The sequence below is a fragment of the Carex rostrata genome, chromosome 29, assembly GCF_964058835.1.
Source record: "Carex rostrata chromosome 29, lpCarRost1.2, whole genome shotgun sequence".
Taxonomy (NCBI): Eukaryota; Viridiplantae; Streptophyta; class Magnoliopsida; order Poales; family Cyperaceae; genus Carex; species Carex rostrata.
In genome coordinates this window covers 3,216,063-3,236,615 of record NC_135946.1, presented here as the reverse complement: position 1 = coordinate 3,236,615, position 20,553 = coordinate 3,216,063, and the positions used below count along the sequence as shown (strand labels likewise).

The 20,553-nt window shown below is 31.7% G+C and overlaps 2 protein-coding genes and 1 long non-coding RNA gene across 9 annotated transcripts in view; 2 read left to right on the top strand and 1 right to left on the bottom strand.

Moving 5' to 3' along the window:
- The window catches only part of LOC144546455 (putative disease resistance protein RGA4), a 131,603-nt gene that overhangs the window by 91,943 nt on the left and 19,107 nt on the right, over window positions 1-20,553 (top strand). The gene's annotated exons all lie outside the window — the stretch shown is intronic.
- LOC144546380 (uncharacterized) lies at window positions 4,904-7,991 on the bottom strand. Its single transcript, XR_013508757.1, has 3 exons — window positions 6,608-7,991; window positions 5,830-5,954; window positions 4,904-5,040 (listed from the first exon to the last, which is right to left on the bottom strand). It is a non-coding gene; the product is annotated as an uncharacterized LOC144546380 (long non-coding RNA).
- On the top strand, window positions 14,865-16,155 carry LOC144546154 (putative F-box protein At4g22170). The gene is made up of 2 exons (XM_078294681.1): window positions 14,865-14,986; window positions 15,069-16,155. Exons 1-2 carry the CDS (start codon window positions 14,865-14,867, stop codon window positions 16,153-16,155), a joined length of 1,209 nt encoding a protein of 402 aa, XP_078150807.1.

Here is a 20,553-nt window from a genome sequence, read left to right as displayed (position 1 = left end):
ATCACTTTTTGGGGATCATGTCACAATTATAATTAACTTACAATAAACATTTAAACGTTCATGGGTCTTATAAAATTGTGTCTATTAATTTTTTTAAAAATTAAATAACTTGAATTGTTTTATGTTTTATTTATGTTTTATTTATGTTTTATTTATGTTTTATTTATGTTTTTGAAATATTTAGTTTGCGATCATTTTACTAACTCGGAAAAAGAAAGTAGGATGGTGTATTAAATGAGATAATGGAATTTATTTTGTTATTGCTGTATTTTTTTTAAATGGCTTATTTCACCGAAATTCAATCATAATTTCCACAAATTACAATCATTAACAAACACTACGAGAATCTGGAGGTATTCTTTTAGGTGGGCCCGAAGTAAAGTGATTTCATAAAACAATGGAGGTATTCTTTCAAGTGACGTAATTTTATGTTTATTTTACATATAAGTATATTTTTTAAATTTTTCTTGGAAAAACAAAGAAAAACATAGAAATAGAAGTCAGGAAAGCAAGTATGCATAACTCTATGTACTCCGTCGTTGCAAAATATGCATGATATATACCAACTAAAACTGTAGAAACGACTAATCACAAAATTCATGAGGCATACAGAAGACAACAAATGAATGATTTCTTTGTTAGGTGAGTCTTTCCAATTAGATGACCCCGTGACACTTTATAAACCCTAATAATGTCATCGCTTACATATAAAATTTACTAATAGAGCTCAAGTGCATATAGTATATGGAACTAAATATTAATATTATTTTTCAAGAAAGTCTAAATTTTCTTGTGATATTGGAGTAAATCAAAAAGAACAGAATTGATTGAAATGGCGTAAATTATTGGAGTAAGTATTATATAGTTTAATTTATATTGTTCAAATTTTTGAATTATAAACAAATCAGAGTTCATTTTATTTTTACAGTTGAGGTAGTGTTTTGAAAAAACTGATATTAGAAATCCTTGCACAATATATAAAGATTATTAATATTTACAATACTCATTATCTTGGTAATTGGTTAATTTCATATAGGCGATTATTGAACAATACCAACATTGCTCTCTCCAGGCATAGAGTGCCTCACGTGGATTCAGCACAAGACTCTTGAAACAATCGATCTCAACCTTCCATAGGATATCATAGTTCTGCAGGGATGAAGAGATGAGTCCTGATTTGTCCATTGTGTTCTGGGGCTTGGAGACCAAGTAACATAAAAAACTGCTGAAACTATAGCAGCAGTTGTTTCTACGGTTGGGATCAACATGCTCTCTCCAGGTTAACTGCACAGGTCTTCTGTACTTGGCGATTTTCATATGCCGATTGTCTTTTGGTCGGTTTTCGGCCCCTTCTCCTCTCTCTAGGAGCTTACCAAGATCTGAGCATATTTTCCATATAGGGGCTCAGGAAAGGAGGGTCACACAAGCTGATTGATCAAAGATGTCAAAGCAGGCAATGTGCAGCCGATTGTCAAGCTGTCATTTTTTAGATATCATAACAAATCCTTGTTCCTTATAAAGAAGTAAAGAACCCTAAACCGCATTCTGTGTCTTTACCTAAAAACATAAAAAGTGTATCATCACCATCTTGTTGTGGTGACATGCCAGTGCACAATGGGTAAAATGAAAAATCCGAAGACTCGAAGAACTTGAAAATTGCAGTGAATTTAATTATTATATTTGAGCTATATATCGAAAATATATAATACCAAAATCGGAAAAAGGAAAAGTTTTAATTGATTCGAACAGAGAAGAACTTCTGACAAACCTACCTATCTTAGATAATTCAACTAGAAAGAAACAAAGTCGATAACAAAATTGATTCCAACAGATGGAGTAAAGTACCTTGAAGTAGGATTAAATTTTTTCCATGTAGACGCATCACTTCTAAGGTAGATTGGTTTCAACAGTTCAGATTCCTCGTTTGAGGCAGCTTTGCATGTAGACGCATCACAAAGAGACTTCGTGAACATAGGAACACCCTAGTTATACTCTATATATGGTACTTAATCTAGCTTCTAGAGTTGAATTTATCTGAATGCTGAATGCTAGAATATTTGAAAGATTTAGTATTTATTAAAGTAATTTAATTTTTATGCATGACTTGCTATTGAAAGAACCGACAGAAGAACCGACAGCATCATATCTAGTTTTGGTCATTTTGTTCGCATACTCTTTTTTTACCCTATAAAAATATTAACACGAGTTTTCATTGATAGAACTATATTATGCATTTATTATGTTTAGTTCAAAATTAAAAGACTTCAGTAGAGATGGAACTATATTACCCATTTTAAATCTTACCACTAACACCAACAATTTGAAAGCTGAGGGAATACAATGCCCATTGGACAATGAGCAGTTTCATCGACCGTCTTAACGTTCGATTATTAATTTATTAGGATTAATGGATTGACTGGATGGTATTATTTATTGAAAATTTAATTTATAAATTAGCATAATCTGGTAGCCATTCATCAGCTATATGGGCATTGGAGCGCTCAACAAACAAAATGCAAAGCTGAAATGATAATTTTCTTTATTTTGTAAATATATTTTAGTGGTCTTTATAAAGATCAATTTGGGCTACTAAATAGACTGATCTATTATACAATTTTGAATAACAAATTTTGTTGAATTTGGGGACCAATAAAGAGTGACTATTTATGGTGGTAATTCTACAATTAAGATATGTGTATTATCTTGAATTCCCATGTCACCGGAAGCAATAGAAAAAGGTATTTCCTTTAATAGAACATCAAATAATTATGTTTTCTTCTCTTTAAAAAAAAAATAATTATGTTTTCTCTATTTTCTGGATGAATCTGTATGTATACAAGAGTCTGGCTAGTATAACATCAGTGTCATTTCAGTCTATATAACACCAACTCTAAAACTTATCGAATTGACTTCAAACAGTAAATCCAAACCGTTCAAACCGATCTACTTCAATAGTTGTGCGTTTACATGTAAAATTTATAACTTTTTGAATTTATTTGGTATCAAGTCAAGCGGTCAAATGTGTGAGTTTTTATGTCAATTCTAATACATTCATTTTTCAATTTTTTTACCGCTTGATTTGATACTAAAATAACTCGAAAATATAAAAAGTTTGCATGTAAACGCATCACTCATAAAGTAAATTAGTTTGACCGGTTTGGATTAGTCGTTTGAACTCTAGTCAATCAATTTTGAAGTTAATGTCATGTTACACCAATGTCATACTAGCCGGATTCTGTATACAATGGTGGTGCACAAAATGAAATTCATTTGTACTAACTTTTCTTTTACTAGTTATTTCACCGAAAATCAATCATAATTTCCACAAATTAGAACAAATAGCTTGAAGTAAAAGAATGAGATAGAAATATTGAAGACGATCATTAACAAACAGTATAAAAAACTAGAGGGTATCCATAAAAAATCAGGTGATCTAAATTGACTAGAAATGACAAGTGGTCATGGCCATATAAAATTGTTGATTTTTTATGTAAGCCCGAATTAATGTTTAGAAGATCTATAATTCGATGATGATCTAAATATCCAAATTGGTTATCTTCATTCTCTCCAAGTATTCACTCTATTTCATAAAACAATGGAGGTATCCTTTGAAATTGACGTAGTTTATGTTTATTTTAAATATTAGTACAATTCTTTTTAATATTTCTGGGAAAAACATAGAAATAGAAGTATATTCTAAAAATAAATTTAGGGTGAGACATGATTTCATATTTTTTTTTAGTCAAATATAATTCTTTTCAAATAATATAGAAATAGAATAATTTTTTTTTAAATGATGTCAGGAAAGACTCTCTGTGTTCCGCCATTGTGAAATATGCATGATACCAACTAAAACAATAGAAACATCAACCAATACAAAATTTATGTGGCATATAAAAGGCAACAAATGCATGATTTCTTTGTTAGGTGAGTCTTTCCAATTAGATGACCCCGTGACACTTTATAAACCCTAATATTGTCATCGCTTACATAAAATATTACTAATACAGCTCAACTGCATATAGTACATGGAACTAAATATTAATATTAAATAATATTATTTTCCAAGAAATACTAAATTTTCTTGTGATATTGGAGCACTACTAGAATCTCGGTTTGTTACATGGATAAAATTTGGCTTGTTGCAACGGCTTACCCATGCAACAATCCCTAAAAATGTCAATTGCATGGGTTACTCATGCAACAAGCCCCAAAAAATACCGTTGCAACAACCCCCGTTGCAACTAATAAATTTTGGACTTGTTGCATGGGTTTACCATGCAATAACTTCTGGAATACTTGTTGCAACGGTGTGTCCATGCAATAAGTACCCATGCAACAAATCAGTTGCAGGAAGTAATTGCAACGATATAGCATTGATTAGTTGCATGGATGAAGTGTGTGGGTCTCATGGATTAGTTGCAACGATATAGCATTGAGTAGTTGCATGGATAAAGTGTGTGGATCCCATGGATTAGTTGCAACGATATAGCATTGAGTAGTTGCATGGTTAAATGTCGTGGGCCCCACATGGTTTGTTGCATGGATAATTAACCTATTAGTTCCATGGACAAAGAAGGTGGGCCCCACCAGGTTATTTGCTAAGATATTGTCTGGTCCTCATATTTGTATAGATTTTACGATGCAAAAAATTGTTGTTACCAAAAAAAAAATCCAGGCCCAATTCTATAATTCACCTCGTACAAATTTAGTACCTGTACCGATTTGGTACCAACCCATAAGCAACCAAAAAATCTTTTACATTACACATTGAAACATAATAAGAAGAACAACACAATAAAACATGGAGAGTAACATTTTAATTATCATTATAATAAATTCAAGTTTTTCTTGAAACATCAGACCAAACAGGATTGCAACCAAAGCACTATAAATAACTTGTTTCTATAACCAAAACCTGTTAAAAACATAGCGAGTTGATCAAAATTGATTTGAAAACCAACATGCTTAACAGTACCATGTCTTCTAAGCTCGAAATACCAGTCAAATTGTTCTTCTGCTAATTGCACTACCTTCATCCTGAAACAAAAATTCACCAACAGTGAATTAGTCACTGTTAAATTTTAAATTCAGAATCAACAAAGATCACAACAATATATTCGAATTAATTAGTCCTTGATTCCTTGAAGGAAAAATTTGATAATTACCAAAGTTTATACAAGACATTCTCAAAGCAAAACTGATGGAGGCGATAAAAAGTCCAACCAATAAAAATTAATAGGATGTTTATGGTGGTAGTAATACAGTGGGCACATTACTGCACAGATTAACAATTAAGCTATTATAACAAAAAATCAATTGAAAGGAATGACTGAGAGAAGATTCATCAACATTTAAATTCATTGACATGGTCCAATTCAGAAATATAGCATGTGTGAATGGGTATAAAATTTGGTGGATTCATTTTCTCATTTCTGATTAACTTCCTTTTATTAGGCACTTCCTAATTGGTTTTGAAAATTGCTACCCTTAAAATCAAAATTTTGGTTTAGGAAGGACTAAGATCAGAATTGACCTGGAATTACAATTCAGAAATATAACCTTTGCATCAATGGCTACAAAAATTTGGTGGTTTCACTTTTTCCATTTCTGCTTAATTTCCCTTAACCGGGTACTTATTAAAATCGTTTTCCTTCTTAATTTTCAGCACAACCATATCTAATTCCAATTATTGAAATTAGAAAACAAGTCCTTTGCAACAGCGAACTATATATTATAGACTGGACCCATTAAGGAAAACAACCCAATTTTTCATTACTCAATTAAAGACTTAATTATTTGTATAAAAAGAGAGGAGAAATACAGAACTGATGAAGGGAAGAATGAGGAGAACGATGTAGACCACTAGGCCACCGTTGGAGGAGACGAAGAACTGATAGATTTTATATAATCCAGTTAATATTGTAAATGGCTACACTTTGATATATACCACCCTGCATGGATTTGGACATCATGGCACCAAAAATTAGTACACTCATAATAACAAGTTCTGGTATTTTGTGTCATATTTGAATACAAAAAATGATTAAATTGAATATTGGCAGAATTTCATGGTAGTGAGTTCTTTGAATTCAGTTTCAGAATTTAAATAGAAAAGGTGGGTTATTATGTCATATGAAAAACTTACCATAGTATAGGTTTTACCAATTCCAGTCTGGCCATATGCAAATATGCAAACATTATACCCATCAGGTGCAGATTTATTAAATACTGAGGTACTTGTTTTAATTTACGGTTAAAGAAAATTACCACAATCTGTCAGTAACTCATTTGAGAAATTTATGCATCTTAGTCCTTGGTTTTTCTATTTTTTGTCTGTGTCACTCCTGCTGAAACTGACGCTGCCATAAAACCTCATTTTGATATTTTCCTTTAGATCAATTTTCTATGGACGGTCTGATGTTTTCTCCTCAAATTAAAACTGGAAACCACTTTTTTTTTTTTGAGAATAGCTACCCAAGCAAGATAAATGGAGCATCTACTGCCCTAAATCCCACGGTATAATCCTCAAGACTTGAAAAGAAATAAGATTATATAAAGCTACTTCAACAAAACATAAAATTTAGCACATTCAATTATCAATTACCCTCAATATCATCTCAAAGTGGTGTTCGACAGTTCGACTCAGGTGGTCTTCCGATCTCCTTTCCGAGGTGGTCACAGGCGGAGGCAGCCACAGGTACAGCGACGATCTCCTTTGCGAAGCGGCAATCCAAATTTCTTCTTCTTTTCCCGTATTGTGCACATGTGGCGGCGATGAGACAACCAGCCTTGCTGCACGTCGGCACCTGCCTTGCAAGAGTGAAAGACTTGAGTAAATTATGTTTCTGTTTCTGTTTCTGTTTCATGGTTCAGAAATCATACAAGGACAAAATAGTCATATCTAAAAAGTATACAAATTAAATGTCAAGTTACCCCACAATCTTTCCTCTCTCCTTTCCCCTCTTAATAGATTTGTGGAGCATGTACACCCTTAATGTTCTTTAGAAGAAAGCAAACTGGAGCATAACAGAAATGATATATAATATTTGCAACTTCACAATATTTATACAATAACATTTGCAAGAATTGCCACATTTACACTAACATTTGCAATATTTAAATACAACATGTACACAAAAAAGCTGAGTTAGTTTCCTAACAACATTTATACAACATTTGCAATATCCATACAACATTTACACAAGCACTCAGCACCCTGCAATTACATGATTTTGTGAAGATGTTAGGCCTAGCTGAAAAGGCTGAATTAGTTTTCTAAACCACCAATGCCAAAATTAATTTCACAAAATCAATAGTGTTCTTATTGTTTACTGCTAACTGCTATGTATTCACCTGGTTGCTTTTGTGTCACCATATCGGTACAGTAACTCACTGCTATGTATTCACCTGGTTGTTTTTGTGTCAATTGTGTTTATTTGGAATTTTATATCAATTAGGGGATTGATTAGGTTTGATAAGCTAACTCCAAAATCGTGATTCAGTTATTTAAAAAATGCATGAATCAAACTAGCACACGAAAATATCAAAATTAGTCACTTGTGAGCAATTTATAGGCTAATTGAAATTTGTAAGTCAAAGAGGAAACAACCGCACGAGCCAATGATGGGAGGTGGGAAGGACCGTGTATCCTCTGGACCTGGCATGGCGCTGCCTGACGACACCACATTCAGGAGAATCTAGTACGAGGCGTGGCTCGGTGACCACCACCTTCAGGTCTTGCAAAACGAAGGCATCGTAGAATCTCGACGGAATCGCCTCCAGCGTCGGCGTTAGGAGCACAAGGGTTTGATCGTGGGATTGGGTGAAGGTTTAGTGGTTAGATCGTAAGTGAAAAAGATCGGCAAATTTAAGGAATTAGGTTTGGTGATAGTAGCGGCGCCATTTGGAATTTCCGAAAAAAAGAAGATGGAAAAAGCAGATAAAATTGGAGGGAATGTAAAAAATTAGGAGGAGAAATGAAAACCTAAGTTACCAAGGCAGCTGCGCACAGAGAGAAGGGAAAATGAAAAGTTAAAGAGGCAATCAAAGAATTCATTTACTCTAAGGTAACATGATATTTTTGTTTAGACTGGACCGTGTGATTATCTTTGTGCACTAATATCAAAGGATCATGTGCATCACTTACCGTCAGATCTAAACATAAATATTATGTTACATGAGAGTATAAGGACTTCCCATCCCCATCTATTCAGAACGAATAAATCAGAACCGTTATTCTCTTATCAGACGGTATAAAAGCTTGATATTTATGATAGATGTACAGAAACACATGTCAAAAATTTTTAGAAAAAATAGTTTTATTTTTTTTACATCTTATATAGTCAAATAATACTTATACATATCATTTTGATAGACTTTCATTATTATATGTCCCTTCAAATTTATAAAACATTTTTGGACCTTTCATTTTCACGCGGGAAATCAACGGTCGATCTGTGATAAAAACTTTCCAAATATGTTTTAAAATGATCAAGGGAGAATACTGGACATAACCAACATAAAAGTTTGAAAGTTTTATTATGTATGAACTTCGATCCAACACGAAATGTTCATGACCATACGATACTTCAATTTTTGATCAACTAGATGGATGGGTAAATAAAAACAAAATCTGATCAAACTCGGATGCAAGATAATAAATACAGTGCTCTTTAATTTGAACGGTTCCGATCGACCAATGGGTGACATATTCCCGTACATCTTCATTAACTCACGGAACAAGAGTTTGTGTTTGATGTTCATGCATGTAATGCTATATAATTAACATATCAAACTCATTTAATCAAGCAATAAATATATTATAATATTAATTATTGCACAAATTTAATTAATATAATTTCCATTACAAAATATTTTTACAATTAAAGTCGAATTTTGATATTAATTGATTGAATTTCATTAAATATTTTCGCAAATATTGACACATGTTGAAGGGACAAATTATGGCAAAATTTAAATATTTAAGTCTTTGAACTAAAAATTAATATACAGACTTTGCTAATCTTTATTTCCATATTTAAGTAATTGTGCTCTTTCTCTAATTTAGTGGTATATATTTCTCTTACTATATATACTTCTTGGTCTTTTAGAAATTTGCAATAAATCTAAATATAATTGTGCAATTTTGCATGAAAAGTTTGCCAATAAATCTAAATGCATTCATTTTCACATCCTATATGCATGAAAATTTTACCAATAAATTCAAATATATTTATTTTGGATATTTTTCCTATCCTATATGCATGACAAATTTGCTAATAAAAATTTTCATGACAAAAAATAATTTCCATAACAACGGGGTACCACCTGTCAGCTCTAAGTTTTTTTTTTTTTTTTCTCCTGGGTTCCTTCTCAGAGAAGCTCCCACCTTTCTCCTCTTTCTGGCTAAGTATCCTCATATCTTCTCTTCTCCCCACCAAGGCGCCAATTGCAAATTTTAGCTCCCGCCAATTTGCTAATTTTTTCTCCCGCCAATTGCAATTTCATTAATTGTGCCCTTTAATTTTGTCCCTCTCTCACTCTCGCTCATAATTTTCTTCCTCCTACCACCGCCTGCTCTCTCCATTGAACTGGGTGAACAGAACTGCAAATTGCGGTGATCTTGGGGTGAGCGATATAGGCAAGCGGGTAAGGTTGTGTGGCTGGGTCGCCTTACACAGGGTCCATGGAGGTCTCACCTTTCTCAACCTCAGAGATTCATCTGGTATAGGTGTAGAGAGCATTTTTTTTCTTTAAAACCAAAGTATTATCTTTGTGTTCATTTGAGGTATTATCTTTAAAGAATTGCAAAATTTAATTGAAGTATTATCTTTGTGTTCGTTTGAGGCATCATCTGGTTCGTTTGAAGTATTATCTTTAAAGAATTGCAAAATTTAATTGATGGTCAATTTAATTTACCTGATTAAGAGATTCGTTTGAGGTATTAGCACGGTTGCAAATGAGAACCACAGTACCACCTGTTATTATAGCAGTCGTATACCAAAAGATTACCAACAATTTAATAGATGTTGGCAATTTTGACCCCAAGCTGTCTCTATGATTTGCTAATCTTGTTTCTAGATTGAACAACCGTTCATCAATTGTCTCTATGATTTGCATTTGATGACTGAATTCTTGAGAATCCATCCCATTTACCAGTAAATTAAAAGTACTCCTGATTTATCTCTTTTTACCAATAAATGGAGCAACGGAGTAACTTTGCTTAAAACAACCATATTAGGCAATAGAATATAACTATGCTACCATGGTACGAAAGCATCAGTGCTACTGGTTTTCATGTCCAGTATGAATGTTCTACTGCCTAATTGTTTTCATGAAAATTTCACGTGAAGCTATCCAGATCCCTTGTATTGTCATGAAAATTGGGATGAAAATCAAGATCCCTCGATTTAACGTTAAAGCTGAGATGATATTTTTTACTGTCATGAAAATTGAGAAATCAAAATAATTAGTGCGATTATGTGAGTGATTAGTTGATAAGAACAAGTATAAGTTCTCTTCCTAGTTGTATGCTTCAAGTGTAACAATACCTTAACTAGAGTGCCACTTTAATTTTGGCAATTAAAACTATTTATAAATATTATTTCCAAATTCCCCACTGATTGGGAGAAAATAATTTTGTAGTGTTCTGGACAATTTTGCCCCTTGTATGATTTATGTAAATTTTACTAAAATTAATTTTGCCATTTTAAAAAACATATTCAACAAAAATTACTTAGAAAAATATTTTCATGAATCTAACACAAATTAAAATTTGTACAAAATTAATATTGTCAATCCCTACCGCAATGCGTGGGCACTTCACTAGTACTTCTATATGACTGATTAGTAATAACTTTTATTTCTTATTATTTTCTCATATTTTTGTATAAATTCAAGGAGAGATAAAAAGAAGGATGAGAAGCTTAGCTTTCAAGAACATCATGGAGGCCTATTCTATTAATATGAAAGTATGGTGAATTTACTGTTGATTCAAATGAAGATAATCATGGGGAACTATTCTATTAATCTCTGGGTTGTGTACAATACATTAATTTCATACATAGTGGGTACTCAACAAAAAGAAAATCAAATTTATTCAGAACAATAAGATGGTTTTTAATTGGTAAATCAATACATGTATGTGTTGTGGCAATTTGGTGAATTATGTGTATCTCATTTACTTTTTAAGTAGGATGTGAACAAATTAATATACTGCTGTAATTTATCACTTGTTGTAATTTATAAGAATATATTCAATTTGAAAGAAGAGATCAAATATATATATAAAAGTTAATGTCCAGAAATTCAATAATTGTTGCATGGGTAGTCTCATGCAACAAATAGTTCAAAAAAATCGTCAAAACTTGTTGCATGGGTAATCCATGCAACAAATAGTTCGCAAATAATCCTCCAGACTTGTTGCATGGGTTACTCATGCAACTGTTTAGTCTAGATTTTAGAGATTTGTTGCATGGACAAGTCCATGCAACAAATAGTTCTCAAATAATTGTTGCATGGGTTACCCATGCAACAGTTTAGTCTAAATTTGGAAGACTTGTTGCATGGATATGAAATGAGTTGTTGCATGGACATTTATTAAAATATACTTTCTATTTCTGCTGATGGGTCATGGGTCATCAAATATTTGTTGCATGGATAAATAAGAAACAGTTGCATGGTTAACTATCACATTTGTTGCATGAGTAATAGTTGCATGGGACTGTCCATGCAACAAATTTAATTGTGTCAGAAATGTCAATACTTGTTGCATGAACACTACTTAACCATGCAACAATTATTTTTATCCATGCAACAAACCCAGATTCTAGTAGTGGAGTAAATAAAAAAGAACAAAGAGTTGATTGAAATGGCGTAAATTATTGAAGTATTAATTTAATTTATGTTGTTCAAATTATTCAATTATAAAAAAACTTGAGTTCTTTGTATTTTTACAGTTGAGGTATTTTTTGCAGTTGAGGTATTTTTACTCAAGAGGCGACCATGAAACTGTTGTGTTGTTGGAATACAAATGAAAATGCATCACAATCAATTCAGGATTCTCACCTATGCACCGGCAGGGGCTTAGGTTAGTTGGATTTATTTCCTTGTTTAGAGAAATTGTATTAAAGAGAGAATAATACAAAATAAGGAAGGAAATAGAAAGTAGTAATTAGGAGAGATATGGGGCTGTATCTAGCGGCTATAATAAGAAAAAAAAAAGTACTCGAATGAAGAGATATACAATAAGGAAAAACCGTGTAATCAAATTATATGGAAAATAATATTGAAGAAATGGGTATGTGACAGCCGCCATTGGGAAACTCTCGTTTTTTATATATATATATATTTGACCTAAAAATTTACAATTTTCATAGATCTATCAATTGGTTCAAAAAGTATCTTCTATTGGCACCTACGACGCTTTTATTCCCTAACAAAAGGTTGGTAGGTCTAACCTTTCTCATGTTTACTCTTTCGTCACAATTTATTTATAGTTCGAGCAAATATTTAGTTTACCTTCTACGGTATTGACTTATAACTAATTTTCAGGAAAATTCTTATTTTGATCTTGGGTAACAACTCTTATTGTGTTGAATTTGTTTTTGAAGAATAACTCAATCAAATTATTGGTGGTATCTTTAACAATGGGGACGAAGAAGAAACCTGTCTAATTTGGTTGACTCTGAAAATCAAGTGTAGATTATTTCCATTTCTTCTCCATATCAGATTTTGCACCATACTTTATATGTATATTTTCTGCCTGTTATTTGACTATAGCTCAAGTATATAGAGAAACAAATATACATAAAATTGTATTGCAGAATAAATGAACAATTCAATAATTCACGGATTCAACTATTTCTGTTTTCACACATATCCTCTCTAAAATTGGCCTGGCAAGTTTATAATTGTCACTGATCTGCACCAATTTATTAAAAAATCTCTCCGATTGGCACCAGCTACGCTCTTGTTTCCTAACAAAAGGTTTTTTTCTCATGCTTTTTCTTAGCTATACGAGTTTGTTTATCATGTTAGCCTTAATTTCACTTATTTTCTCGTGTTGTTGTGACTAGTCTACAAACAACAGAACTTGATACAAATTATATTTTAACTCATGTGCTTAATAAATGGTGATTACGAATTGTTAATATGTCCAAAAAGCGTAACATATATAATTGAATTAACATGTCCATTTTATTAAACACATCTCTAGATGAAGCATTGCCAAGCCATTCTCTACACATTGAATTTGGGATTATTTTGTGGATTAATTTTATTTCTTTAATAATTATAACAAGGGATTTGTAATTATCACATGGTGTTTTTAAAGTGGTCAACACAGAATTTGTAAATAGGTTTTATACATAAACGAGCACATGTAAAATTATGAAATTAAAAATCCCTTTTGTAAGAACAGAACATGCAGATTAAAACCGCAATGCAAATTAATTTAGTGAATCTTTAATCTGGCAATTTTTCAAAACATCTCCAAATCTAGTCATTATTAATGATTAATATTTATTTCTCATTCTTATCACCCTAGCTAGTTTGACTTTTAGGTAAATCATGCATGTAAAAATGTATTAATAGAAAAGAGGGATCTGTCTATGAGAGAGAGAACCCAAATTTTACCCCATTTAATACAAATAGTTTAAATATAGAACACTCATCTCGAGCAAATTAAATGTTTAAATTTATAAACAATCCATAAATCCGTGAGACCTTATATTTTTAAAGTCCGGCCCGATATTAATATAGAATATTGATCGCGATAGTGATTTTTCAGATTTTAATAGTTAGATCAGAAAAACTTACTATCGTTAAAATTGGTGGCAATAAAAAAGGTCAGAAAACTGGTGATATGACAGCCGCTGTTGTTCCCTAACAAAAGGATGGTCGGTCGATCCTTTCTCTTGTTTATTCTTTCATCATCCAATTTATATATAGTTCGCGCAAACTTTTAGGTTACATTCTATGGTATTGCTCTCTAGCTTTTCAGGACATATATTATTTTGATTTTGGGTGACAACTATTATTGTGTTGAATTTGGTTTTGAAGAAAATTTTATTTATTCATCATATAAGAAACCTATTTAATTCGGTCCATACCTTATACTGAAAATCAAGTGTAGATTCTTTCCATTTCTTCATCATATCAGATCTTACTAGCATACCTTATATGTTTATATTTTCTGCCTTTTAATTTCACTACAGCTCATGTAAATAGAGAAACAAATATACATAAAATTGTATTGCAGTATAGATTCACAATTCAATAATTCACCACTGAACTATTTCTGTTTTGACAAATATCTTCTCTAAAATAGGATTGACAAGTTTATAATTCTCGCTGATCTTCACCAATTGATTAAAAATCTCTCCGATCGGCACCAGCTACGCTTTTGTTCTGTTACCAAAGGTTGGTGTGTCTAGCCTTAATTTCTCATGTTTTTTGTTAGCTATACGAGTTTGTTTTTCCTGTTAGACTTAATTTCACATATTTTCTCATGTTGGTATGTCTAGTCTTAACTCATGTGCTAAATAAATGCTGATTATGAATTGTAAAACATGTCCAAAAAGCGTAACATATATAATTGAAATTACTTGTCCACAAAATTTATAAAGAGTTTTAAATTATGTGTTAAACATAATTTTGAAAAGAAATTATATATGCTGATGCAACATTCAATTTAGTACATTAATAGCGATTATTATTGATAGTTATAATTATATGTGATGTGTTGGTTTGTGTACATAGATAAAGTACCTTTTAATTTTTATCAAGTACTTTATTTATGATATTGTCTATTGGGAAAGTTTTCTCATAGAGGTGTAATTGATAAAAGACTTGGAGGGAAAATGGGGAGACAAAGGGCGATTCCAACTGGCGAAGGCTGGATGACGGTGGTACGCCAACACAGCAACAAACCGGCTAAGAACTCCTATCAACCTCCCACATGTCACGACAGTAACAACAAAAGGTATGTGGGAAATTTAAATCTAAAGGGATGTGTTATAATTTATTTCATGAAAACTATAATCCCTTTATTAATTATAATGCAGAGGGAGAGGGAGGGAACGGCAGGTGTTGCATCTAATGTCGACAGCAAACTGGTCGGAGCTCCCCAATGATGTGCTTGGGTATTTAATTGGCTTCTTACCCATACCTGATTATTACCGATTTGGCGCTGTATGTCGAAATTGGTGCATGGTGGCAAGAGAAAAACATCATTGTCCAGCTCAGCAACTGCCATGGTTGGTGCTCGGTGAAGATATTATCACCAAAAAGCATATTTTCTTCAACCTTTTTGATGACAAAAAATACTACATAGACATACCCGAATTGTCCGGGCAATTCGTGTGTGGTTCTTCATTTGGTTGGCTCTTCAGTGTAGATGACACTTTGAACATCCGTATGTTGAATCCATTTACCCGGAAAAGTTACAACCTACCTCCTCTTGATTGTGATAATAAATGGTCGGTGCGTAATGTTATCTTGGATCATGATCCGAATGAGAGGTCAAATTTTACAGTGATGGTAATCCATGGCACTTTTGACAAGGTAGCCTTTTGGAGGCAGGGTGATCCAAGTTGGACATCAGCTATATTGCCCTATGCTATAGTTTACAGCATAATATATTTTAAGGGACAATTCTATGCTGTTGGATTTGCTGGTCGATATCAACTTGAAATTTTTATTGTTGATGTTGGCCCAGATTCAAAACTCATACCACTTCAGCATTATGTTCCAATGATTGATGATACTTACAGGTCCAAGTCTATGCTGTTGGACCTCAATGGAGAATTATTGCTCTTACAGTGGAAGATAGACGAGGAGGAGGTTGTAGTCACCACATTTGTTTCAATCCGCAAGCTTGATTTTGAGGAGGGAACTTATTCTGAGTGTAACCATATTAATAACCATGCATTCTTCATTGGTCAGAGTTCGTCCTTGGTTATTGATAGTAGCCAATTTTCTGGATACACACAAAATGCTATTTATTTCACACATGAATTTTCGAGCGATTACAGGATTGGATGGAAATGTATAGTCAATTTCCTGGTTACACAAAACTCGACTCGATATTATTCATTCAAAAATTTCGTCTCTGGATATGGTGCCCCAATCTGGCTAGCTCCTAATCCTTGACACTGAGTCGACACGTTTGAGAATTAAGAGTATCTTCATATTGTTATCACTGTTTGAATTTATTTTTTCAAATATATAAAATAAATGTTGTGGCATGAAATTAATTTTTTATAAGAAATTTAATATATATATTAGAGTGGTTATTTTGATATGTGATATACCAATCTACCAAAGATATAATAACAAAATAGAAATTTCAACCACTCATAAACGACAATGGATTATGTTCTTGTTGCAAATGTTAGATGCTTATTGTAAATATAATATGAAAGAATAGATGAGGCTCAGTGACAAAACATCGACATAATAGACAGACTTTACATGTTAGTGTGGTGACTTCTCTTCAGAGGATTCAACAAAATCTTTTAGGAAGGTAATTTAGTCATTTTATTTCCAAAATAACTTTTATTATATAAAATTTAATTAGTTATGACAATGCCATAATCTTCTAGCTCAACATGATTGCCATATTTAAATGTGTTTGGAGACCAAAATTTGAGTTATTTATAAACTTTTTTACTATTTTTGTAGATAAATACAAAATCACTGTTTTTTAAATAGTGTCCAAAATCTTCTGAATATTAATTCTTCGGAACTTTCAATTTGTTTAATTTTAATATTAATTATACTGATACGTATTGTGTTTAAGTTTTAAGTTTCTTAATTATAATAGATTCTATGGGAGAGAAAAGACGCATGAATGATTATTTAATTTTCTCCAGAGTTTGACTTTTAGGGTTTAGAGATTGATTTTGATTCGTAATTTTATGAAATCGTGCTAGTTCAGATCAAAATTGAATTTTCAAATTTATAAGCTAGCTTTATTTTGATTTTTTATGGACTCAACCTAATTTGTTCAAATCAAGCTATCTTAATTTAATTCAAGAATGAACATTCAACACTTGAATCAGCCTAATTAAGTTTCGAACTGGGCTGAATTTAAGGAGATTGAAGTAGAAAAAAATTCAACGACTGAATTTAAAGTTTTGTTTCATGTATAAAAATCTATTATTGTACCAACCAAGCTTATATTTTGGACCTAAAAATAGGCACTATACTCCCAAAAAAAAAATTTAGTAAACTCAACATAGGCAGTATATGGAAATTCTCGTTCAAATAATAAATTAAAAAAAAATTACAATGTATAGCAAGATTTCATTAGAAATTCTCTCAAAACAGATCATGCATACAACACTTCAAGCCTTTTTTTTTTAATCGTCATTGCATATATAACAGAATCATAAAAATCTAGTTCATATATAAAATTTGGAGGATTCAGGATGCAACTCCATACACTTAACTAATTCCATTTAATTGATGAAATATTTACCTCATTTTTATTGTTGATGTATGGCTAAGGAGCTGGAGCCGGGGCATCGCCAGCCCTCCCTCCAATTTTATCTGAAAATTTAAACGGAAGCATCATTTTCTGTTAAATATGTTAGATTCAATTGTTGTGCAATTGGATATTTTAAAATTATTATCATCACAATAAAAATACACAAGGACCAACAATAAAATATTATTTTGAAATACATATTTGTAGTGCGTTATATGTAATATTCTTGCCATTTTTTTTTTACATTTCAAAATCATTTTTTTTTTTCATAATTGTACATTAGTAATGTATATTTTTTTTTGTCAGATCCGAAATTTCTTTGGTCAATCATTAAAAATCATGCAATCACCCTGCTGCATCTTTGTATTGCATGAAATTTTATACTCACCTTGTCATGTAATTGAAAAATATTTATTTTTGCAAAATAACAATTACATTAAAAATTATCAAATAAGTATACCTTAAAGATTAAAGACTTGAAAAAATAATAGATGTATAGATCAAGTAAACCTTGATGTCCCCACAAAGGAATCCATGGTGTGTCGCAATCGGGCGGGCAAAAATCATTGCAATAGATTACCCAATGCCTCCTTATGCATCTATTCCAGCACTTTCTGCCATGGTCACAATCCAGAACTTGCCCTGAACAATTTGATGTGAAGACCCCCAGAAATATGGTCGAGAGAAAAAACATGGCCAAAATATGACGGGACTCCATGTCAGCCTAGAAGATAGATTTTGTCTCAGGTAAATTGTTCTTCTCTCTTGTTTGTAAATTATGGTGGGTTGTGTTTAATTGTAGTGTAATTAGTCAAACTTATGTGGGTGTTTTAATTTGCACTGATTATATAATGATGTGAAATAAGTTACATTAGCCGAATATAACGATGCACTGTGAGGATACAGTTAAGAAAACAGTTGACAAGTATAAGCCAACAGTTATTTAATCAAGCAAAGAAATATATAGTTAGCAAAAGTTTTTAAAATGTTGGGTGTCACTAACTGGTGATGACACCAAAAGCATAATTCAGAGCGAAAAAGAAACTAAGTTCAAATAACAAATTCAAACTGAATATAATGTTAAATAACAAAATTTATTATTTAATTTAATCTTATATTATTATTGTTTATTTTAAATAGGGAACTTTCTGCAATCACACAACTAGCATTTCCCCTTTCTCATGAGTTTGCTTCCTCTGAGGTAACCAAAACTTTGAGTTTAGATTCAGACCGTCCGATCAGAATATGACCCAATCCGGTCTTAGGTGGAATGCACGGGACTCCTTTAATATTTGTGTCAATGCAGATCGTACAATCCGAATATAAACTTATTGACAATGATCACAACATTAATGCCAATCTCTCTTTTATTGTAAAACTAAATTACTCCAGAAACGCTTAATCTGTTGTCATGCATAAATGTTGTGTTGTTTTGTTGTTCGTCTAAAAATCAGAACTGGTACATGGCCTGTGTTTGTTACAAGGGATCCATATCAGTCCTGGTACTATACATTTCAGAAAGTTAATTGATTTTTCTGGTACAAATTTTGGAGTCTTCTGTACAAGCCGGAGATTTACTGCTAACCGTGTCATTTCTGATTTCTGTTCCTCAACTTGTTGATATGCTTGATCTTATCAAAATATATTTCAAAAATAGGCATGGTTGTAGTAATACAATTTGCTCATCTATATAAGGCCCACTGTTGTTCCTTTCTAATAACATTCGGCCCAATAAACCAATTCGTCGGGCAGCCCAACTAATTGATGAAAGGAAACCTATTATATGGGCCTGCATATTTAAGGTTTTGTTGGGCCAACCATTATTATTTAATATAATTTTTCTATTTAATTGGACTATGACCTGATATTTAGAATTTCAACACAGCCTACAATAAACAACTAAAAGATTAACATGTACGCTTTTAACTAAAGTATAAAGTTTTAAGTTAATTTAATATTAAAATAAAAATGTATTATACTAAAATATTTCTATTTTATTCTTTTAAAAAAAAATTGATACATTGAACAAAATCTGGTGTATATAACTATATAATATTAGCAATTTATATTTTATGACTAAAGATAATATTGATCAGATGGATGGTAATTTTCCTTAGCCCCACAGTAAAATTAATAAAGGAGTTATCATTGTCACAATCTATAGATATCCCACTTGAAGTCTCTCAAGACACTCTACACTTTCTCATACAAATATCAATATGCTTCTCAAAAATAATTATGTTAGAAATTTTTTCTGAATACAATCTAGCATCAACGGTCAAGAAATTCAATATTTTTCAGGTTTTCCATCTCTACAAAGGTATCATGCTCTTTTATTTTATTTTTCTTGTATCGTTTCTTAGTTTTATTATTTACTATAATAAAATACAAATTGGAAATTATGTCTATTTTTTTCTAAATTCCACATCTATAAGGATCAAAAGACATTTTATAGTGCTTGTGTACGTATCATGTTATTGTTTGACTTCACACTCTATTTTATAATCGTCAAGAAAATAAGAAAACCTTTTGCAATCACTTTTTTCGGCATCATGGAAAATCATGTCATAATTATAATTAACGGTACAATAAATGTATCAACGTTCATGTGTCTCGTAAAATTTAATTCTTAAATTTTTGAAAAAAATATAAATAACATGATTTTTTTTTTTAAATTTAGTTTGGAAAGACTCTTGAAAGCAAGGATAATTCAGAAAAAGAACGAATCGGCATCGAAGAGTTCTTCAGCAACAAAAACATACTGCGAAATTCTCACACGGCCACCAAATAAAATTGGTTTGTTGTAGTATTTTTTTTTTTGGGTAATGTATATATGATGAAAAAGATTAATTTGTTTAAGTATTTGTCATATTTAACTTTTTTTTCTTTCTTTTCACTCCATGCAAGTATCAAGCATAATGGAATTTATTTTTGTATTGGTGTATTTTTTTTTTACTAGCTTATTTCACCCAAATTCATTTATAATTTCCACAACAAGTAGCCGGAAGGAAAAGAAAGAGAGAAATATTGAATGTGATCTTTAGCAAATGTCTCTTTGA